General features: G+C 41.0%; 1 protein-coding gene across 2 annotated transcripts in view; it reads left to right on the forward strand.

The window, feature by feature from the left end:
• The window catches only part of rcan3 (regulator of calcineurin 3), a 36,370-nt gene that overhangs the window by 1,700 nt on the left and 9,507 nt on the right, over positions 1–25,163 (forward strand). Inside the window, exon 1 of one of the 2 annotated variants that reach the window (XM_035674194.1) lies at positions 14,250–14,515. The exons of the other annotated variant lie outside the window; for it this stretch is intronic. Within the exon in view, the coding sequence (XP_035530087.1) occupies positions 14,429–14,515 (87 nt within the window). The 5' untranslated portion in view covers positions 14,250–14,428. Of the gene's footprint in view, positions 1–14,249; positions 14,516–25,163 lie in introns of those variants that run through there. 2 annotated transcript variants of the gene reach the window in all.

Here is a 25,163-nt window from a genome sequence, read left to right on the forward strand (position 1 = left end):
ACACACACACACACACATCCTGATGCTGCTATATATTTCCCCAGGAACATGAATGAAGGGTAGCGGATTGCGACATGACTAGCACAGAATCGTGAGCCACAGTCAGCCTTTCATCGCCATACTCATTCTGCCATAATGCAGTGTGTTATCCATGCCCACGCATGCTTTATAGCTGTGGCAACAGGCCTCATACAAAAGCCCATGTACACACAGACAGTTACATTTGCGCCCCTGCAGACACATACTGTATATCTTCTATTAAGGCCTCTGTAGGATGTGTAGTGTCTCTCTGTCACAGCTCCTCAGAGCAAACACATTTGTGATCACTGGATCCCGTTTTCTGGAGGAGGATACAAGGAAAATACTTTTAATTTTCTGCCTCTCTAATCCAATTATGCTGCCCTACCATCCCTCCATCCTTCCAGCTGGCATCATCCTCTTTCAGGTCCATCAATCCATGTCTCTAAAAGGTATCCACCCCATCGTCTTCTTAGCATTCTTCTCTCCTCTGTTTGAGCGCTTGCTCGTTAACTTTCTTCTCCTTCCTCTGTTCTTTTAATATTCCCCCTCCGTCTCCCTCCTAAGCGTTCTTTATTTATCCTCTCTATGTATGTGAATTCAGGAGAGGCTAAATGTGGCGCATGCACAAAATCCCTTTAAATGAATCACTCCTGCTTTGTGAGGTTGCTGTTTGTACACCCATTGCTCCTAGCGATGGAGTCTGCCCCCTTCCCTCCCTTTTCGTATCTTATTTTTTTTTTTTTTGCCTCCTCACTTCATTACGATTCACACTCCGGCTTTTAAGTGGAAATGCCACCCACGCCCCCTTCAGTCAGAGCGTGTCAATAGATTGTTCGCCATATGGCTCAATTAAATGAGCCTCACTGAAAATAGAACTTTTGACATTTATTTAAACTTTCAAAAATGAAGACAGGAAGGGATGAGGTATGAAATAAGATAAAAAACAGGTTGCTTGTGATATTTTCAAAAGCACAAACGGGGGACTTTATAGGTTGTTTTTGGCTTGTAGCAGTTTGCTGTTTGATTCTGCACACTTACACTCACTTACACCCTTATTCTGAAATGGCTAGGTTTCTGCATTTTCCTATCCGCTCTACACCTGACATCTCTAAGCTCACTGTCTACATCCTCTCAGTAAAGAACAGGGACATGGCAACCTACATTTTTGTGTCTTTGGGCTCTTGGCTCCCTTCCAGCACCGACATTACCTTCTGTTTCTGCTCTCAAAGGCCTGCATGGAGGAGGAGGATGGGCTGTTTTCTGTAATCACACTGTGCTCTTTTAGAGAGAGAGAGAGAGAGAGAGAGAGAGAGAGAGAGAGACATGTGCCCTCATATTTATAAGACGCTCTTAGCAAGCTGTAAAAGCCTTTTCCTTTCTTCTGCATTAGTGAAAAGAAAGTAAAACCTAGTGGCACACTTTTCTCTTTTATCTGCAGTATTCTTTTCCCCCTGACCAGCTTTTAGGTAAAATGGAAGGACGTCTTAAAAGTGCTTTCTCTTTCTTTTGGAGATTCAGCTGTGGTCAGTGTCAGATCAGCCCACCTCACAGCTGAAATGATTGGGTTTATTATTCATTTACTAATTAAAATGAATTCTCATGATTAAAACAGGGCTGGTGCCGCTGCACTCAATGGTTTGGATGATCTCTCATAGAGCTCAAATCATCAGTCTCTCAATTAGAATATCAAATGGGTATTGTTTTTCATTCGCCATGTGTCATTATTACAGACAAATGTAACAATTAGGTTAAAGCTAGTGGTACAATTGATCTTTTTTATCCTAAATCTTTCAAAAAAGGCCAAAAGTTTGGACGCACTCTGAGCCTCAGACCATTTAGCTGATGAAATATACATTCATTAATAAAAAAAAAACCGTTTGATTGATAATATCCTTAATTTTATTTCCCATCCTGAAAGAAAATGTATCGTATCATTTTACATTTGATTAGATGTTCTAGTTTTTTAGTTCCTATCTTCTAATATTCCTAAATGTCAGATATAGAATCCCTTTCTCCTTCTTGATATAGTAAGTTTGGTGGTCTGTGTAAACACCACGATAGAAATAAGTCCAGGACTTTCTATTCTATTCCCCACCATATCTGAAATATATTGTATTTTATGAATTATTAGAACATATCAAATTGCACTGAATCTGATCTGAGTCATTTCAGGTTTGACTCAGAAAAGGCCTGTACCTCTGATTAGCTTCCGTAGAAGCTCGGTTCTCATTGTGGCCTGAGGCATGGTCAACTACATTCATTATATGAACACAATTAACATTGGCACCATAGAGTGAACACAGCTGCAGCCAGTGTGTCTTCGAATGTTGATATGATTCATGGTCTACAGCCCCCACAGAAAACAAGTGTGTACAAGGAATGAGAGGCTTAGACACAGAGGTACGAGTGGGCAAAGTAAGGAGGCATTGTGAGTCGTCCCTCACAGTGCCCACTGTATATCAGACCTAATCAGCACAGAGCAAAGCTTTCATCGCTGCTCCTGCTGCTGTCAGACTGAACTCTCCTCAATCCATAACCACTGCAATCAAGCAAGCCTCAGCTGCAAGCTTAATACAACACCAAGCAAAATGTTTTTATCTGACAGGCAACAGAAAACCAAACAAAATGTCTTCAAGTTGCTGCCATATGTTGTTAGAGGATGATACTAAATGAATTATGTCAGCTTAAAGCTGCACTAAATCAATATTTATGTGTCAAATTATTAAATGTATGGGGGTTGCTCATAGTGACAACCTTCAGAGGATCGTGAGTTGACTCTGCAGTTCCTCTCAGCTCTTCAGGGTATCAGTTTTGCTTTTACGACCCCAAACTTTACTGTTTTGGTCCACTCTCACCACGCTGAAACAGGGCTAAAGGAAGCATAAGTAAATATTGGATTTGCATTTGTGGGGTGGCCACAAACATGACTCCAAGTGAGTGCTAATGTTGCTCTATGTTCTGGATGTGTCTAAGATTGATTTAAATCAGCAACAGTAAGTACAGCAAGAGTGCTGCTTTCTGTATGTCTGTCTGTCACCAGCAGTTAGTAGTAGCAGTCATAACTTGGAGTCATAACATAACTTTGCTGTCTAGCTAAATGACATTTTTACATGATCTCCCCTCGTTGTTTTGTGATTGTTGATTTGTAATTTGTTAGCTTAGTTCTTTCTGTGATATGTTTACTGCTAACCGAGCTAGCTATTAGCTGTCTTAGGCTAATGTGTTTCTAATTCTAAGCACCTGTTAATTTACTGTTGGGCTAACTGTTATGTATTTTATTCTTTTTACTACTTAATTCTTGTGGACTCTGTGTGTTTCTATGAGATTAATTACTGTGCTATAATGACTTTATGTTGATCTTTCACTGACAATACTTAATCATACATAATCTGACAGTCTATACTTTTGTGAATCCAATATTCTTGTCAGTGTAGTGATTAATTTTTTACAACATCTTTCGTCTAACGATAGGGTATCTCACAGTTTCCCAACAGCTAACAGTAAAATCTTCAAAAGCCGAGCCTTGAACCTTTATTGGAAGAGTGTGTTTAGCTTACCACTGGTAGCTATTTTTCGATGGTAGATAATCCACACACTAATAATCTTACTCCTGTCAACTGATTTCATGGGGACTATTTCAATGGGACCACTAGTTCTTTAGTGGGAAATTGTTCCAAGGAAAACAGCCCCCAGTGTTTTGTATGGATTGTGCAGAGTGACAAGGATATTGTTGTTGGAAAGTGAATTTTTCAAAGCTTGGAGCAACACAATTGAAATTCCATTTACGTCCATTGTATTAGGGTGAGAGATTTATAATATATAGCACATTAAACCAAAACTATTGCAGTAGCCTCTAGATAACTTGTCTGGACTCTTTACTGCAGAAGCCCTACAAACACTTTCCAAACTCTTCCTGTTAGCAGTGCATTAGCAGGGTAGCAGCGATATAATACTGTAAGTATATGAAAAGTTGCTTTGGTCGGCACAGCTGTCCCACTTCAGTCTAATGTGTTTGATAATATGACTCATGTTTATCAGGCGATAAAGTAAGACAACCCTGGAGCAGAGCAGAGCAATGAAACACATCAGGGACTAAACATAGCGTGATAGAGGATGTGAAAAGTGAGATGTAAAGTGAGTGTCAGTGTGTGTGTGTGTGTGTGTGTGTATTATGTGCGCACACAATGCATGTACATACAGTGGGCATGCATGCTGGTAGTGATATGTTTGCATGTGTCAGACTACAGTCTATTTTTGGGTGTCGGTCCCGGGGGGTGAACGTGAGGGAGCGGGTGCTTGGCAGGCTGAAGGTCAGACATGATGCAGTGCAGAGTGAGTGAGTGCCGCTGGCCTCTGCTCCTGCTGCGGCCTGGATATTATTCTGGTACACTGACTGGGGTTCTCTCACCGACCTGCCGTGCTTGTTTTGCTTTTATTTATCAAACAGAAGAAAACAAAAAAGCAATTCAAGGGAAGCAGACAACAATGGAAAGCACAATTTGGTTGAATTGAGCTGTTGTTGCACTCAGGGTGCAAGTGTTTTTTTCACATTTGACAAAATGACTATTACATTTTTCTCTGTGAAACTGCATTACGCCTTGCATTTTGATGAGACATAAGACACTTTATTGTCACTGTAGGCATACAAAGAAATTTTGTTTGGTAACTGTCAGTGACCAGCAGCAGCAATAAAAACAAAATAAATAAACAAGATAATGAATATAAATAGAAAGAGGAGGTAGGTCTTCTGTCTGTATCATGTCAACTGGAAGCTACAATGTTTTCCATTAAAATCTGAGCCTTTACGTAGGTTGCAGATATAACCGGGTGGGCTGACATCTATTATTATGAAGTCCTTGTGTCTGTGCACAAGTACTGTAAGTTAAAAAGAATAAGGGGATAAGGTAGTAAAGTAAATCACACCTTGATAATTTGGTATGCTCCAAACTCAACTGGCGATGGGCCAGTCAACCCCACTTCATTTCTGTTCGGTATGCAAAACAGCCTGGCAACAAGCCACTTTTGCCATCTTGAATTGACAGCTCTGTGCAGCACATGAACAAAACACCACATGTACCAACAACATTGTAAACAATGTAGACTATGTAGGCTTTTTGGGGCTGAATTTCCAAATGGAAAAGGTGAAAAGATGAAATGAAAGTTTACCGCAGCAGCTCCACTATTAGCTTCTGTTTGATTATCAGCTGATGCAGAGGCGTACCTGCAGTCTCATATGCAGCCTGCACTCCACTGAAGTGGCTTTCCCTGCTCTTGCAGCTATGTTACTCATGAAATCCATGGAAGACATTTTGATATGTGATAGTAAGAAAAGAACAGGTATAAAAGATTAAAATGAGTGATGGTTGAATTCCATTTAGCTGCCTCAGTTTCAGAGTCCTGGTACTGTGCATGCTTCACGGTCACACTGTCATGGCAGTACAGAGCCATTGTTAATGTTATTAGTAACAACTGTGCTTTTCATGCTATGATAAAGGCTGTGTCTGAAATCACTCCCCTGTCCACTCATTCAGTATTCCTTATATAACTAGACACTCTTGTTTACTCTATTGTGAGCAGATTTTGGATGGATGGAGTGCCCTTATGTAATTCATAATTCACCAATTTTCAACCTAAACAGATTAAAGTAAATCCTACACACTGGTCCTTTAAACTTTTTTTGTGAATTGGACAAAATAAGTAACTTGCAGGCATCATCATGGTCTCTCAGAACTTGTGATGAGCCCTTTTAGCTATTTTCTGACATTTTATAGACAAATGTTAACCATCACTTTCTGTATTATTAGTTGCTCTTTTGTATATCCTACGAGGAGGCTGATTGCTGTATCTTTCTGTATTTGTACTCTGGAGACATACACTAATAATAATGGTAATATTAAAAATAGGCTATCTCTTGAACACATTAATGTGATTTAATTACCTTGTCATTTTGAAAAGTAATTTCACGCAGCTAATCAAATCCAGTTACATAAGTCTCAGTTGCATATGTCATATTGTACTTCATAAACATCAAACATCTATTTAAAGACAAACATCCTTACAGCCTCATCATGATAAAATGGCATTTCTTACAACTCCCACACCTTCAGAGTTACAGCTTCAGGGAGATACATTTTTGGTTTTGTGTACGGTTGCTTTGATAAAAAAGAGACGTCTCACTTTGCCCACAGACTCCTCTTGCCCCACCCTCGCCTACCACACAAGGGCTGATTATGAAACTATAAGATTTAGGATGCTATGTAAGCCACTGTGTTATTTGTTCTTAGTCGTGCTCCTGTGATTCTATTTAAATCAAGATTATTTTCTGGTTCAATCAGTCTAAAAAAAGAAATGTTCTCTTCGTGCTTTCAGGAATAGCCGTTCACAATACAACAACAGAATATGATCTCTTATTTGACTGATGCCGAGTATAAATGGACTCCCATGATTTGAGGCGTAGCTACAATAGTACAGTCGTACATGAGATAGAAAGATGTTCTGCAGATGATTGCTTTTATTGAGTGTGTGAAAATGTAGCATCTGAAATAAACACAATGGAAACGAGACGTTTAGTTGATCAGACTGTGAGGATTCATGAGAACCAGTTTGAAAGTAGTTACTTGTGAATAGAGACATTATACTTCCCTGCACAGTGCTAGTTCCAGTTTGAGTCGATTCCTGCCTTTTATTTCTTTTTCCTTTCTGTTTACTTACAGAACTTTGTTGACGTCTTAATGTTGTGAGTCTGCAAAGCCCGCTCCCCTGTGAGGCTGCTCCACGGAGTTATGAGAATAGAGGTGGTGAGACCGGCATCCAAATCAATTTCTGCTCGTTGTCATTTACAAAAAAGGACTATTGACAGTCTGTTGTTGTTCATTTTTCTCTCGACACTTGTTTTTCATTGTTGTTACTTTGATGGAAAAAGGAAATACAATTGTGTATGTGACTCTCTTGATTCAGTTTGGTTTTTTTTGGCTCTTGTTTATTCCTGTTTAGATCTTTCATTTTGTTCCTTTCTCCCGTGAATGGTTTTCTTCCCTGTCAATTAAGTCTGTCTCTGTTTGCATCTCCCTCTCTCCACATCTCATTGTCTCCATCATTTTGCTTATTGACAACCCGTACCCACGTTACTGGCGTCTGGGTGCCTGTGATTCGAGCGTCTGTTTCTCCGGTGGCTGATGGTTTGTCTGAAGCAGATCTGGAAGCTATAGCCTAACCCTTTTTGGCTTTTCATTTAGTTTGCCTATGGGGCTGCCTCATTCTTTAAAGTTTGCAATCTCATCGCAGCATTTCCCCACTTGTTCTCATCTCAGTTGCCACGAGGATGACATGTCTTTAAATTAGATCTGTTTGAAGTGAAAGAATAGAGAGCTCTTACTATCCTCTGGTGAAGATGATTTCTTTCTCCCTCTTTGTATGCCTCAGAATGGCACCTACTTCTCACAGCACTGTGTTGTCTTCGCAGCTCTGAGGCCGCCTCAGGTCCTTCCCCCCCCTCTCGTTTTTTTTTCCCCCTTTTTGTTGTGTCTGGTATTCAAGCAGCGGCGACGCCTGCATGCGGGTCGGAGAGTCCGCCTAACCCATCCAACGATTTGACCTGATTTCAAAGCAAACCAATCAGTGGAACCGTCGGCACGTGTCCCTCTGTGCTTCCTCGTCCATCCCCCATCCTCTCCCTCGGTCTCTGTTCCGCTCACACAACTATACAGCAGCTCATCTCTCCAGCTCCTAAGCTGCTGGACTGGGTTAAAACACTGAACAACTGCTGGTGGCCCACCAGATGTGGGCTGTGAACCAAAAACATACTATGGTGTCAGCTCCCATGTTGTTGTCTGTAAAAGCACTCAGTACATAAAGCATAAAAGTGGTATCGTGCATCTCTACATTGCCTCGCCTGATTTTACTGATGATACATTGGGCAGGGCTGCAACTGTCAGATATTTGATTAAGTCCATAAAATACCTTAAAATAGGGAAACATGCTACCACCACTTTCTACTTTGGAGTTTTGACCTCTTCAGATAACTTGTTTTGTCCGACCAACAGACCATAAAATAAAGGTATTTAATTTACAATGACGTGAAAGAAACAGAAAGGATCAACTAATCCTCACACTTGAAAGGCTGGAACCAGAAAATGTTACTTTAATAATTAGTTGATTATCAAAACTGTTTTAAAAAATCTGTCAGTCATCTAAACAATGAATTGACTTAATAGTGGATCAGTATCAGTTTGACAGTATTAGTACTCTAAGTTACTGTTAACAACAAACTTGTATGAACTTTATACAATATTGTTTTGTATAAACACATGCACAAAAAAAAGTCCTACTTCGTTGCATTACCCCCTTATATATGTCAATATGCTGAGTTATATTATTCAAAGGTGCATCCCTTCTCCAAAACTAATACATTTATATTTGCATAAGATTATTTTGATGAAAAAATAATCAAACAACTGTGAATACTTGTATCAGAAATCCATACGAAGCACCTCCATGCCCCCGATAGAGTACCATGCTTTAATTCAGCACTAATTGTACATCAGTACTTCAGTATGTAAAGCCATTGTTAAAGTCCTCGAAAATGAATATTCAAAAATTCAATTACTTATTAAGAGTTAAACACTCAAAAAAGGTCAGCTAATCTGCTACATTAGGACCGAGTGTGTAAATTGATCAGATTTGACTGACAGTGACAACTGTGATTTCGAGTGCGTGTGATGTCAAAGCGGTGGGCCCTAATTCCTGATTGGTGCTCAGAAGTACATCACCTTTTTCCACCTGAGCCCCCGGTCCACCTTGCGAAACATAAGTTGACGAAGAAAGCACAGACGACAGACAAACTTTTTCATGTGAAATAACTGAAACTCTTCTTACTTGGTCTAATCATGGACCCCAATGTTATATTAATAGTCAATAGTCTTTCAGTTTCATGTACAAATGTCCCATGATTACAGGGAAATGTTTTGTTAATTAGGAGGAAAGAGTTACAGTCAGAGTTGGCCTCTGGGAGTTGTCTATTACTATTAATTAAAGCTTGATTGCCAGAAGTCATGTAAAACTTATCTGTCAACATTTTCACATCCAAATCACTAAGCGCTGCAGGAGCGACCATTCCTCCCGTCAGTTTGTCTGCAGAACCCAAACCACCAGATAAAACAAATTTCAGGCTTTTGAAGGAGTGTTGATGGAGGCTGTCTGCTCTTCCTCAGGTATTCATGCTGTCCTTTTGCACCTGACAGGACCTCTCTCTCTCTCTCTCTCTCTCTCTCGTTCTATTTTCACTCACCCTCACTACTTTTATTCCCTCTATGCCATCTCGCCTCTATGCACTTCTCTGTTCTCCCCCGCTCTTTCTCACCTACACTCTGTAGATCTGTCTCTCTGCCCTGTAGACACTCTTTTATCCTCCCATCCCTCTGTCTCCCCCTGCCTCCCTGCGCCTGTACTTGGCTGCTTGCTTTATAAATAGCTTGGCCTAGATTACAGCAGCTGCATTGGCGCTGGCACCAGCGTTTGGTTTGGCTTGGCCAAGCGAGCTAGCCTGGTGTAACAAGAGGTTGGCAGTGAAGTTATGATGCATGTTTGTATATGTATGTGTATATGTGTGTGTGTGCATGTGCGACGATCATGAGCATAGTGCAGCCGCAGCCTATCTGCATGCCTGCAGTGGCTGAGTATGTTTTCATTCCTTCCATTCTTCTGCTGCCACACACACATACAGACACATACAGACACACATACACATGAAAACAAAGCTCATATCAGTCATGTGTCTGCGAGAGCTGTTGCCATACTCTCATATTTTCATGCATTTCTATTTTGGGTGAATTCTTGTACTGAATAAATGTTTAATAATGTGCATGTGTTCACTTTAAATTCACAGATGATACAGCACAAAACAGTATATATTTGTTGGTAATATTTATTTGTCATTGTGTTAATGCGTTGCATTGTTTGGTTCTGTGTGTGCTGGTGCGCATTAACATACATGTGTGTAATATGAGCATGCGTATATGAGCCCACTGTGATGATCCACTGCCCTGGTTTCCTCCCTCCTGCTCCTCTGCAGAGCTCCACTTCAGAATACAAATTCTGCTCGTCAGTGAGTCTGAGACACAGCGTCTCACCCTTTGAGCATCTCTGCTGCCTATGTGCTTCCTCCTCTTCTCATCTTTTATAAAGTGCATCATGCACTTTAGAGACTCTGCAATACCAAGATTTCTTCTGTTTGATTAACTGTGTGGCTGTGAATTTATGCTGCATGTACGGTATATTCATTTATTTTTACATGCACATAAATAAACAGAGGTTAATTGAAAAATAAAAAGCATAGCAAAGAATTTAAGTTTGATGTCATGATGCATTTATATATTTTGTTGTCAACAACAAACTTTAAAACTGGCAACTTCACTGTGACTTTCACTGCATCACTACACAATATAGACCTGAAACATTTGGATTTTCTTTGAAGGAATAGTTCCACATTTTGAGAAATACATTTACTGTTTTCATACCAAGATTTAGATGAGAAGATGTCAAGTAAGCTTTGGAGGCACTGGTTGGCTTTGAACATGCATATACAGTATACTGCAGTACACATTGTAAGTATGTAAATGTATTCCAGAAATAAGATATCAGCCATTTAAAAAAGTGACATCATCCTATTTAAAATAATTGTTAATATTCAAGTAAAACACCTACACCACTAATGCTGTTATTAAAAAGTCTTATGAAGTGGCAGCATTTGAAAGGTTATAATCATCTTCATTTTGTAAGAAATGAGCAATCTCTCCTCTCAGTTACAGATTCTTATTTGAAAGAGATAAAGAATGTGTTATATTGTCGTACATGGAGCCTTGTTCGAGGCGTGCTGGCTGAGATCTAACAGAGGGAATTGTGAATGAGGAGAAGAGAATTGAGAATGAGGAGGAGGAGGAGGAGGAGGAGGAGAGCTGCAGAATGAGGCCAGAGAGGAAGAGAAGTGCTTCATCATCCAAAGCGATCCATCCTTCTTATGAGCAGCGACAGGAAGAGTGAAGAAGAGGAGTGCATCGACACCGTGCTTTGATAACCAAAAACATTTAAGTATACATTCTATGCACTGGATACAGCAGCGGTTCCCAACTGTTTGGTTTTTTTCTTCAGACGCACCCCCCCAGCCCTACAGATGAGCTAAAGGAACCCTTCATTGTTACTCAGTGTTCAGTTTAGCTATTTCAACCCTTTTTTTAGCTATTTCAGTCACTTATATACATTATCATCAATCAACCATTTATCCATTATTTTAACTATTCCTGCCATCTGTCGATATGGTTTAACTTATCCATTTCAATTTATTCATAACATAACAATTTTATCCATTTATCCATTATATTTGACTATTTTAGTAATTTATTTTCATTAACATTAAGCAACCATTGTATCCATTAATTATACAGCACTTGAAACTGGATGTTTAATCTGTCCGTTTCTTTAAGCCAACTATTTCAACTTCTCTGCTCGTTTGAGAGCACTTTGAATTGGAGCGCATTACAAGTGACTCAGGTGGAAGAAAACTGTGTGAGCCTCTTGTAGCTAGCATGTTATCGTGACAGTAAATTTACTAAAGACCAGCATTAATTTGTAATCTATTTGTGTGTTTAATTTCCGTTCCCCTTTTTGTCTTTATTAAATCAGTTCGGGTACAAGTACTGCTATGAATCACTGCTATACAGTGCAGCAGAAACACTTGAGTATAGGCTGGACTAGATCATGTTAGACTAGGTTAAACTAGTCCTGACTAAATGTAAGGCTGTGTACAGGCAGAATGGCCTTCAGGACACAATAATAAAGCATCTGCTTAGCTGAAGTTTCCTTCAGCAATACAGTGAATCTCTACCATCTTCTGTTGACCCAAGGCTTTGTAAATAGGGGCAAGTGAAAAGAGAATTTTCCAACAAGGCATAAATAAATGATCACAACGTTTGGCAAGCTAAAGCTACATTAGATTCCAGAAAACAGAGTGGATTTAAAAGAAAAGGCGACACAGGCGCACTGCTTTATCACTTCTGAGCTTGTGATTAATGGGCTGTGGGGGTGATTTTGAAAAAATATCTCGACCTGTCAAGTGACATCTTCTATACTGCCGACTCTTACTATCCGGACTTGAAAGCATAAAACAGATTCACTCCCAGCTGATGAAGCAGCTTGCGATGCTGTTCACACTCAGGCCAACATGTTTCAGTGTCTGATATGTGGCATTTTTGGCATTCAGAGGCAGATTGTTCCAGACTGGGTGACTGACTGATGCTGTGGTGGAGGAATGTCACAGTCATCCTCACATATCTCACTCATGTTCTCCGTCTGCACTGCGTGGACAATGCCTGACACACACAGGCATAAATAGCCTTCACCGCCTAGAGCCTTAATATTAATGGCTTATAGGGGACTTAGCTGTCTCGGCCGGACAGGCAATTATTATTATGAAACGGAGGGAGGGGGCGAGAGAGAGATGATCTGAGTGATGGAAAGAAGACATGGTTTGTTAAGATATTATGCAATGGCTTAATGTCTGTGGGAATTTTTTTAATGATTGGTCCTCAGCTGAAGTGGAAACTGGCGCTGTATCATGATAATTAAGAGGCAGGGAGCCGTGGCAGCAGTGGTACAGTCGGCTTCATCAGCTGCTTTATTGTGAGTGATATAGAGCCACGGTACAGTTAATCTCCAATCAACAAGTCAGCACTAGAAGTACAGTAGAGCTCACTAAGACCTTTTCATATCAGAGTCTTTCCAGGATCAACAAAGCATCTACCCTGAAGACTCTAATGCCCACATCAGACGTCTGTTAATTTTCTATATCTGCTAACAGCATGTAGGGAGACACCGGCTTTGGCACTGAGCCCGCCAGCGTGACCGTCATATAACCGCGTAGTTTGTCTGCTATTCTGAAGCCCATGAAGCCATAAACCATGTCAACTGAAGGCAGCACTAACTCCGGAGCATGCAGCTGACAGACATGGTTATGCAATTACGCCTCGACAGGAACGCACAGTGCTAGGGATGTCTGTCGGTGAGCCAGTAATTTGAGCTCATGAACAAAACGATATATGGTAAAGCAGCTTTTCAAATAGAGCTCTTATATGGTTGTACTTTGATCACAAGGATATTATCCCTAAACTGAGTTGATTTGAAGATTGATTTTCATTTGACTACTTTTTTGAGGCCAGAAGAGACAAAACATCAGTATTTCAGAAACATATTTCTTATTTCGTATCTAAATAATCATCCAAAGATCTCCTGTGAGGGTCCTGAGAAACACGCTGGGAACCACTGGACTGATACGATTACTCGATTCACAGTAAATGAATCGCCAGGTATTTTGATTATCAATTAATGTCACATTGGATTTTTTGTAGAAAGAAAGATTAGTTAAGAGAAAAAAAACAATTGGCAGATGAATTACCATTAAAATGATGGTTAGTTGCACTTCATTGTAATGTTCCATTTTTGTGTGATCGTGTCGCATAGGTGTTGATTTAACATTGATTGTAATACATGTTGTATTAGGTTCCATCATTGTAAGCTGTTTTTATCATTTTGTCCAGCTATCACTGCAAACTATGCCCTCAAAATGGCCTCCACAACTCTCTGTAAAAAGAAAAAAAACCCTTAAAAAATGAAACATGATCTGCACAGTTACTGTAGGGCTTTTACATAACACTTGACTTATGAGATGTCCCTGGTATTGTGTCCACCCCCTGCGGCGCTGTGCTTATTGTACTGTATGTGTATAAAAGCATCATTAAAAGGCATCAAATTTAACATCTGTCTGAATGCAGACGGGGTGAGTCAGGGTGCCACTGATGCTGGTACCACTTGATGTACACATGCAGGCTACAGTGTTTGGCTGATGAACTGAATTTTTTTGAAAGCCGTGACACGTGGTTTTATTTTATTTCTTTTTTTTTTCTTCTTCTTTTTCTCCAGCAGCTCACTGAACACGAAACACACAAAATATAGAAGAAAAAGCGGAATAAACCGGCCCCGTGAATTCTGCAGTGCACGGTTCGTCAAGCACTGTAGTGGCGTAAAACACGACGAACGTGAAGATGGTGATGACGTCAATGTGGACCCAAGGGGGAGGGCAGGAGAGGGAGGGAGAGAGAGAGGGAGAGAGGGAGGGAGGGAGGGAGGGAGAGAGAGGCAGAGTTTGCGCGGCTGCTGCAGCATCACTCTCGTCAGTGCAGTGAGGAGTCCAGCAGCAACTCTCTCAGCCGATGAAAACCAACCAGAACTGGACGTAACCTCAAGTTTCTGCAGGAAAAGAAAAACCAAAACAACCCCTGACTCTTTCTCTGCGACCTGCTAGGGAGGAAGAGAGAGACTTTTACTCCATTTCGGGTTTTTTTCCCAACCACGAAAGGGAATGCCATCGATAAATATGAAACTGGAGATGGTGACCATCATCGCCTGCGAAGTAGACACCGAGGTGTTTACATCAGACAAACTGCAGGTACGGTTCTAACCCCCCAAAAAACAAACAACAACAAAAAAAAAACGCACGTTGCAACTAATCATTACGGTTGTGTCCTTGTGATGTGGTGTGGTGTGTGTGTGCAGCGGTTTTTGTGCTCGGGACCGACCGCACGCTGCCCTGTAGAAATGCATGCATGTCTTTGGTGGTGACGTTGAATGCAGCCCTCTCTCTCTCTCTCTCTCAGACGAGGATTTTTATCAATGGGAGCCGCAGCTCGCCAAGACGCACGTCCCGCGCCGCGCGCACGGGCACGGGCACGGGCACAGTGATTGACGCTGGATGAATTTCAGAAATGGGTGGACTGATACTGCAAGAATGGGACACACAGAGAGAGAGAGAGAGAGAGAGAGACACAGGGGGGGAAAGAAGATTCTTAATGCACCAATTGTTGTGTCGTTGTCTAAGTTTCAGAGGGTGAGGTGTTGGGAGATGATGCGCAAGTTGAATGGGAGGGTGTGATGACTGGAATTGTCCATGCAGGGCACATGCAGGGAAAAGAAGTGAGGCAGTTTTTTAGACGCAGTGGCGAACAGACCCTCTATCCCTCTCTTTATCGCTGCTCGCTCCTCATCCCAGCAGCATTGCAGGTGCACTTGGTTAGGGATTATGTTTTATAATGGAAAAGAATAATCAAATAAAAAATGTCAGAGAATTATTATACACCACGATAATGCTGAAATACTGTAGTATAAATAATACAAGCGGAAAAATGCAGCGTAGGTGATGTGCATTTAGGTCGCTGTGAACTCATTCACTGACTTAAACATCCTACAGTCATATTTTATTGACTTGTCCTGAGGGCAGGTACAGGTATTCGACGTGCGGGACCTGTCAGTCACAGGGTAGGAAAGCAGTTGCACTTTAATGTGTTCAATGTGAGCCTTGGGACCCCACCTTTGGCACTGCAACGTGCCAGTTTTGGGGCTTAAAAGGCCACACAGATGGTCTGCCAAAGCTTGGCTCACCCACTAAACCCTTTGGAAATTCCATGTCAGAATATATTCCCTCACCTGCTGGCTGCTCGTCCGATTTGACTCATCAACAAAGAGACGGAAAGAGACGCAGGATGGGGAGGAAAGAATAAAAACCAAATGCGGCTCAGGAGTCTGACTGACACGAGTTGGATACAGTTCACCACAGGCAGCCTAGTGTACAGGTGAAGGAACGCTTTCTGGCGTGGACGCGCAAACACCCAGTCGAATGTTTCTTCCTCTGTGCCGCTTGCTGCTCAGTGCTGATGTGCTCTGGTGTGGTGAGGGCTGATTTCAGCTATTTCTTGCAACCAAAAGCAGCAGTTGCAGGTTTTAAGCACCCAGTCACCCCACCCTCACTCACCACAGCACCCCTTGGTCAGCCATATTTTATCGCTTTCTCGCAACTCCGTGTGTTTCCCAAACCTTACACAACACGTGTGTCTATATGAAATGTCCTGCTTCTTGTGTTTGTGATGGCATGAACTGCATGTCATAAGAACGGCATGCGATTGTTATTTGCTACCAAAAACTATCCTGCACATATGAACCAAAACAATGCATGTCAGCCGCCGACTGACCCACCCTGTGGCCTGTGTTCCCCCGGCGAGCCAGGCAGCAGCTGTGTTCGCTCCCAACTCTCATTACACTTTCAAACCACTGCAGACCAGCCAGGGTGAAAAGACACCAATGTGTCACCGTGCAGTTATCCTGTAATTATAGGACAGCGACCATCATTTTTAAGATTTTCCAGAGACTGTGGGTGAAAGAAAAATAGCTGTCAGGGTATAGTGTGAAACGTCAGAGGTGTTGACTGTGCAGGGATTTCTGCTGTATACAACTGATGATACTCCGTATCATCGAGTTCATTTACAGCAGGACTTGTGCTAGCATTTATTTTCGATTTACTTTTTTCCGAGTAAACCTGGTTAGCGCTTTGAGATCAGAGAGGCTTGATACAGCCACAGTCTTCACTAAAGCCCCCCTGTCAGCCAGCTCTTATCAGCCCACCTCTCCCAGACTCACCCAAAGAAAAGGGGGTCTGTGTTCAATTAAAAGAGCAGACAGAGGGCTGACTTTCGAATGACACAAAGAACACTACTAATCCTGGTTTCTGGCACACACAGAGCGATGGAGAGCGCTGGGGGAGAGGGCAGATTAAAGCAGGGCACGTGGGGGAGCGGCCTCTGATTGAGCTCACCTCCTTGTCAGCCCCCGCTTTTGTTTTTATTATCACTTAACAAGATCTGAAGCCGTCTAAGGCCCCTGTTTTTATTAATATCTCCAAATCTAAAGACGAGAAAACAATAATCGTAAGACTCCTGTTCCGTTGCAAAGCACTTTTGGGTGAACTAATATGTGGATTGCTGCTATTTATAGGCACTTCACAGAAAGATTAGGCGATGGCAGTGGTGCTTGAAAGGGTGACATGAAGAAAATCAGTGAATGGTGGGTTTTTTAATTAGAGGAGATGCTATGTGACTGGCTGTGGTGTTTTGGAGCCATTGTTTTGACACGGTTGAAATGGCTTGCCCACGCCTTGGCTCAATCCCTGCTGGTTACATCATTAATGAGCCAAACACAGAGGCTGTGGACAGGGCAGGTTGTTGTTGTAATAATGGCAGAGCTGGTGGTACAGTACGGCTTTCATAGCAAAGGGCTTTGTGTCCATTTTGGACAAAACAGAGGGGACTATTGTTGTCGAAAGGTTTAGCGAGGCCAGAGCTGTGGGTAGACGCTGTACTGTAGTATGTGAATGTGCCACAACACTATAATTACCTGGAAAATCTACCAGCATCAGCAGATGATAGCACAGGACACACGGTGAAGGTCATAGCACGTTGGCAAGCAGGGAATGTATTACAGAACACAGAGCGTGACGCAAGCCTTTACAGTTACCTCGCATGCTTGATTTGACGCTGGCATTTACATCTAATTTATTTATTTACTCGCCAGTTCGATGGTTGCCTGTTTATTTGCTCTTTTATATACGTATAAATAATTAATCAGCCTGTCAGCTCGCTCTTTCTTTTGATAAGTGCCTCTCCAGCCTCAGTCTGTCCCTGAATTAAATGTTTTTTAATTAGGAAGCACTGGGAGTAAACAGGATTTGGACATTATGACCCATTTACACTTGATTATGGAGAAACTTGCCATTAGAACACAGCAAATACTGCATTGCAAGCCACAAAGGATGACTATTTTCAATTTAAGCTTGCTCTCCCACACGCAGAAGACTGTAGTAACACTGACACAGTCACACACTCCAACCACAACAGTGAGTCAGCGGACTCACAGACCAACAAACGCCCCTGTCAGCAAACACACACACACACACTCAACTCCTCGCCGAGGACGCCTGGAGAAGTTTCTGTCCACCTGGGTCACTTTCCGTTTGTTCTCCTGTGTGTCCTTCTGTCTGTTTATCTGTCACTTGTGTCACATGTCCGTTCCCAGGCTTTATCATCACAGAAATTATGCTTGGAAAGGAGGAGAGATTTGATGACTAATCTGCTATTTGTAGTTCAACAAAACTGGAGTGATTTTGCTGAAGCCTATGATTTGTTCTTTCCCACTGTCTTTTTTGATATACAACCTTATGTAACACGTGTCATTCATTTTAATTTGTGACAGTTATTTTGAGCGTCTCAGCAACAAAGCGAGGTACACAACAATGTATCATTCTATCATTTTATCTTTTCTGGGTATAATTTCCTGGGATAGGATATCGTTTTTATTTAATCTGGAGATTATTTTCTTGATTAATCAATATGCAAAAGGGACCATTCACAATTTTCCTGCAGCCCATAGTTATTCAGTTTACTGTCACATAAGAAATGTACATTTTAGGAGCTGGAACCAGGTTATATATGAAATGTTAGCTTTAATTTTCTGTAGATAGATTAATTGTGTAATCGTTTCAGCTCCAGGACAGACATTGCTCATATTTTTGACATAAGCATTAAGTTTAAGTATCACTCTAGTCACGTCCTTAATGGATTTATTACCTGTCTCAATTGAGATTGAGATTGATCTGTTATTATCAATCATTGGCCGTTTACGTAATAGCCCATTTTCTCCGCAGTGTTTTATTATTTAGCGAAAGGACAGACCTCTCACTCCATACTCATCAAACATAAATCAGGTCTGAGTTTTAATATGATCCAGGCCCAGCATTTAAAAACACTGTTGTGATGCACTCTGACCGGTTGTTGAGGTGAAGACAAGAGGCAGAGGAGCAGAGGCAGGACAGACAGGATGGATGTAGACGGTGACAGTATCATGTTCTGTACTGGTAGGAAACCAGATCTGCATCTTGGCAAGGTTGAGCGATCCAGGGCCAGAGCAGTGGGCTCAGGTGTGCCTGCTCCCCCAGTCTGGGCACTAGGCAGGTGGAGATGGGCAGCTCACATTGGCCTGAAACCCTAGAGAAGTGCCGGGGCTCAGGTGTCAGCTAAAGGTTAGCGCTGCGTCCGTTAGGGTGACGTATGACAAAGGACAGTCTCCTGGGTGGGGTGTCCGGTTGCCATGTGGCCAAGACGACACGGCTATGAAGTGATAAGATTAGAAGCAAAGAAAAAGACCTCGCAATGGAATGTAGAGGCCCACCATTTACTCACCAAGGAGGAAGACTGGGAAACAGCGTCACACAATGATTGGCCTTTGTTATTGAAATTGCTGGTCGAACATAATTTTCCTGTCAGAATTTCCAATAGAAATTCCAGTCCAACACAAACAGCTCTAGAAAGACAAAGCAGTTTTTGTGCCCAAAATAGCAATGCCAAACCGGTGACCTTAAAAGAATACAGGAGGGACAGACCATTGTGTCTAAAGCACACTGCAAGCTGAAGGTGAACTTTATTAATGTTGCGTAAAGCAGCGTTTACATTTTTAAGCACGTATAATAGTGCTGAAACGATGACAATTTGACAATCTCAAGTATTAGACTACAATTTTGATCATCGATTAAGGTTTTATTTAAGGTATTGATTAAACAGAAAAGACACTATTACTAGTATTATTAGTTTTACATTGAATATTATTAAGTTTTAGTCTGATGTTTAAACAAACCAAGCAATTTTAAGATGTCATATTCGGCTCTGGGGAATTATTATAAGGAAAATTAGTAATCAAAGAAAACTCTTGTTTCTCAAGTTGTGAAGAAGAAATTAGTTATTTAAACTGAAGTAATTAAATCAATATCTCAGTTAAACTGGGATAGTTACAAAGACTGTATCTGTCTACCTGGATTCAACCCATATGCAAAGGTGGAGGAAGTATTCAGATCTTTTACTTAGTGGAAGTAATACCACTGTGTAGAAATACTCTGTTACAAGTAAAAGCTTTGAATGCTTTTTGTTTTTCTTGAGTGAGAGTACAAGTGCTTTTGTCAAAATATACTTAAAATAGGGAAAGTAAAATTTCATTATGCAGAATGTCACATTTCAGAATTATATATATTATTGAATTATGATTATTGACATTGATGAACTGGTAAAGGTGGTCCTAACTAGTTTATATGCTGATGGGCAATTTTAATATATAATAATACATCAAAATCTATATTGTTCATATTTAGTTTTAATAATCTGAATTTGCAAAGTAACTAGAAGCTGAAGCTTTGAAATAAATGAGCTGCAGTACAATATTTCATTCTGAAATGTAAAAGAATTAGTATAAAAGTATAAAATAACAGAAAATGGACCTATGAAAAATGTACTTGAGTCGTACTTGCCCATACCTTCTGATACTGCAATCTGACATGCTACACTTTGCAAGCTGTGCTGCCCTGCTCCTACCTTTGCTCTTTGTAATGCTTGATCATCACTAGGGCTGGGTGCTGCATCACCATCAAGGTGATGCACTGATTGCAAACCGACAGCTCATCAGAACGAGCTCATCTGTCCATATGCTGTGGTGGCCTAAGGTAAGAGCTGTAGCATCTCTTAGCCACCTTATGTAATGTTGTGTGGATTAGCGTCGCCTCTAAAGTGTGTGAATCTGCGTGGGGGACTGTGTGGACACAACTTGCATGTTAAAAGTGTGTGATGTAAGGAAAATGTGTGTGTGTGGGGTTCTGTGTGCATGTGTGTTCAACCAAAGACTAAGTGCTGCTGACTAGGAAAAGCTGCTGCCTCAATAAAAACCATAAAGACCAGATTGGTGGTAATAGGATTAATGTGTCCCCTCATGCTGTAAACTGATTTCAATCTCCCTGCCATGGACACACTGTCCCCGAGGGAGCGGCAGTGTAGCGCCGCAGCGTCGGCCCCTGTCGATACCGCTCCCAGCTCGAGCTATTGATCCCACTGTAATAACACTTGCCGCGTTCACATGCCTCCCCAGTGCTTATGCAGCCCTCACAATGCGCACAAGGCTATTAATCGTGAGTTGTTTTTGTTGTTTCGTAATACTGAGGATTTGCTGCTATGCTGAGAATGGCTGCTTTGACAGAAGCCATGTTTGTCTGTGAGTGTCGGGTCACCACGCACACACAACATCAAAGTTTATCCACTGGTATTGAGTCTGTGTTTTTACATTACCTCATTCTAAGTAGTCCGCAAGCTAGATATATATTATAGTCGTAACTAGTGCTAAACCACTGGCCACAAACTTCCATGCTAAGTGTAGAGCCAGCAGTGGTGTAACATTACTGAGCAGTCTTATGTACAGATGCCAAAATCATGTTTGTATTACTCAACACAGTTTAAGAAAGTTCAATACCTGTGTTGTTCCAAACTCTCTAATAACTCTGGTCTTATGAAGCAATAAAATGTCAGGCAACTTAAATACATGCAGATATTTTTGAAGTAAAACTAAAAATAACTTTGCTATTTCTGGCGTTGACTTTCATTTCAACATTCATTTGTTTCTTCTGTCCTCACTATGCGTGCAGGTCCACAGCTATGCAGCGATCTTAACACACTTCCTATTAAGGCTGGAGACAGGAGTGGCCCTTTTTGAAGATTTTACTGCAGGCAGTTGTGAAACAGTGAAAACAGTATTGGGCCGCAAGCAGAAAAAGATGAGATGCCATAGACAATCATAAGACTGGAGGTGTTGTAAAAGTGAATTAGAAAGAAAACTGGAGTCTAGCTTTCCAATTTGTTACGCTCTGCCTCGTCCTGGGAAGAAACAAAGCTTTTATTTATCCAGTGCACAGAAGAGTAAAAGTACAAAGAATAAAATACTTCGTATTTTAACAGTAAAAACAGTGGAACTTTGTGTTAGCAAAATTCAAGGTGTGTTCAAACAGAAAGTGAAGCAAATGTTGGACTCATTTGCTCAAATGTGACTGTTGGCCCATTTGTGTATTATACATTATGTTAGCTTTAAACTAGCTGGCTACAGACTGTATCTATGTCAGTGTGTCTGTGTGTGTTTGGTTAGCTCAGCCTCCACTGTCCTCCTCTATAACCAAACTCTCTCTCCCAGGCTCTTTCTGCTGTTTCCTTCTAGTTTCTCTTCTTTTTCTTCTCATCTCTATTATTTTATGAAGGATGTCAATATGCTGTTAATTGATTTGCTTCACATTCTGTCTGAACACAGTAAACAAATAGTAAAGTTAATATCAGTTGATTCAACAGTAATTAACTGTCAGTTAGAATGTTGCACATTAGAATCAGACAGCTAGCATAATGGCTAGCTTAGTTAGCGGTAAACTGATGAAAACGAAATTAAAGAAATGACAAACCGGCTATAATACAATGAGTACCTACAGATAATGCTCTAGGAAAGGTATTTGAGTAGTAGATAATGGATTCCAGTCACTATTTGCTTGTTCACAGATCTGTGAGCAGTGGTTGCTACTAGCAACAGAACATTTAACTGAAACTAACTGCTGAATACAGTTAATGTGAAGTACCACATTAACCACTCAGGAACGGGTAGATTGAGATGTGCGTGGTGTCTTGTTGTATAACTGGGCTAAAAAACCTCAGAAACACGATGGAAACAAACTCATTTTTTTAGTATTTGCCTTATTTTTTTACTTCTTTGTTGTTCGTAGTAACGTTTGGGAACTGAAAGATCAGCTGTGTTTTAATCACAATACATTTTCCAGTCACAAGTGATGGTTGTAATTGCACACAGACATTATTGCAATGGAAAGTTGGCTCTGCTTATGGAACCAGCCATGGAAAAAAATAAATATGGAATGTGATAAGCAAAAATGTGCTGGAACAGACATGCATGCAGGTATGAGATTCATCATCCGGCTCCGTCTGTTATCGCTACAATCTGCCTCTCTCGTTCGACCTCATTAGATTGGTTCCAGTTTGGCCCTTTAGGGAGGACGGTAATTAAAAATGACGGTCCACACACTTAAAGAAATGAATTTTTTAATTATTCCAACAGTATCTATTTTTGGTGTAACACTGACTGTCACTGACTCACCCTGAGGGTCCATGGCCTAGTTTGTTGGTTTTTTTACCCAAATCCCATTCAAGCACGAGGGTCTGGATTAGATTGTGCTTAAGCCAATGCACGTGTCGCAGAAAAAGATGAGTGATTTACCAAACGAGAAAAAAAATACTGAATAACCCTCCTTTACATCCCAATTAGGCTCAGTTAATCTTTTCATTTTGATCCAAAATGCCAAATGGTGTAATTCAACATAAAATTTAACTATCTTGTGGATTACAGTCATGGATTTTGGTATCTGAGTGCCAATGTGATTTAAATACTGTACTGGCTTAAATGAGAAACCAGATCAAAATAAAGCATTGTGACCCAGTCGGTGAACTGAAATGCTATGGCTGCAGGTTTCTACACAGACCAAGCAAACGTGTATAAAATGTCAGAAAACAATGAAAAATACCACACACTTTCAAACTCAAAACAATAGTCCAAAACCCCAAAGTATTCTACTATCATAAAAGAAAACAAGCAAAATGTTTGCATTTGAGAAGGAAAAAAACCTAGAAAAGATTCTTACACAATAATGCTTTTATTACTTTTTAACTTTATGTTGATCCATTAAATCAAACATTGGCTCATCTCAATGCTGAATGGTTTTTTTGAGTTCTTATTATAAAACATCTATATTAGATCTCCACCTGCTGCTCTCCCTCTGCTCGTGTACCTGTTCAATTACCTTCCAACAATGCAGAGGCTTTTATTTTGAAATTGAAATTCTGTAGATTTTTTGGGGGGCTGTTTTGTAGATTTTTTTGTGTATTTTCAGGCCCATGGCTGATCAAAAGAAATGTTAAGACGTGTTAAGGCATTCCAGCTGATGTGAATTGTTCACTCTCACCAGCGACAGAGAACAAACAGTCGAAATATCTGAGCCTCACTTTAAGCCCCTCCACCGCACAATGAGTTGACAACGACAACAATGAAAGTCGTTGGAGCTTTTTGTTGAGAATACATTCAGAATCTAGTGTTTGTGTGCACGTTTTGGTGCGACTGACGGTGGATTCAGTTCATGTGTATCCGTCGTTGTGTTTACCGTGCTAACAGAACAGGATGGACCTGAGGCTCCGCTAATTGTCACTGATCCCTACACATTGAAGAAACGTAATCCTTCCTTTACATAAGATGGGAAAACACTTAAGTCACACTCATCACTCTCAGCTTTATATCCTCTCCTGGATCCTGTTTGCCTCTGCACTGTTCTTTCAATCACTGCTGTTTATTGTCCTGCCGCCTGACTTCGCCCCAGATGAAACCCTGTCAACATCGCCCAATAACCCCGCGCCTCATCTCTAAGCCAACTGATCTTTTGTTCAGATGATTGTGTGTCAGGACTGCTAGTCGACTCCGTGCTCGCTGCCTCCCTGCGCTGCTGAATGTGAGTCATGCCCACAGACATGTCCTGTTGCCACCGTGATGACAGCCTTTCCATTACCGTCAGGAACATAACTGCCTCATTACCCAAGAGGCAATCTGCTGAAGGATGGCCCTGCATCCACCGCCGCAGTGGTTGCACTTCATGCACTTCACTTGCGAGCTTTACATCTCTCCACATTGGATTTTTATTGTGCTGGGTCGCTTTGTTCGGCTTTTTTGTATGTTTTGTTCCTCTTCCTTGATCTCTATTTTTCCGTTTTTTTTCTCCGGACAGGTGTGCTTTGCCGTAATCATCACCTGAGGGAATGTTTGCACTTAAAAGTTGATTTATTTGACTTTACCTCATATATCAACAGAATAGTTAAGCAAATATTATATAATAATGCAAAATTGATTAAATCTTATGTTAAGAGATTCAGTTTGCAGTTGAAGCGCTGTAGTTCAACCGTTTATTTTTTTCATGTAGAAGAACTACGGCACATTAGCAGCAGCTCATTTGCATTTTCTCCCAATTTTCCCTTCACTTTCTACTACCAGAAGCGTTTTGTGAGCTATCAAGAGGACTTTGTTTACTGTAAACTGTGGAGACAGTTGTACTCTTGCAGCAGGAAATATGACAGCCTTTTGGTTGTATAGGGAAATAAGATATTTCCTCACTGATGCAAACAAGACAATATGTCCTTTGAAGTCTTTTTAAAGCTCTCAGCTGTTACTTTTACTCCCAGAGTCAAGCTTCACAAAAGGTTATCACTGGCTAGTTTCAGACACATTTGCAAGATCTACAAGGCTCTCGCGCCCTCATTAATGGGTCGCAGGTATGGCAATTGTTTCGATCAGTGAAAGTTAACGTGAGAGGAAAT

This window comes from Morone saxatilis, unplaced genomic scaffold, assembly GCF_004916995.1.
Source record: "Morone saxatilis isolate NCDOM2014 unplaced genomic scaffold, NCSU_SB_2.0 Contig3, whole genome shotgun sequence".
Lineage (NCBI taxonomy): Eukaryota > Metazoa > Chordata > Actinopteri > Moronidae > Morone > Morone saxatilis.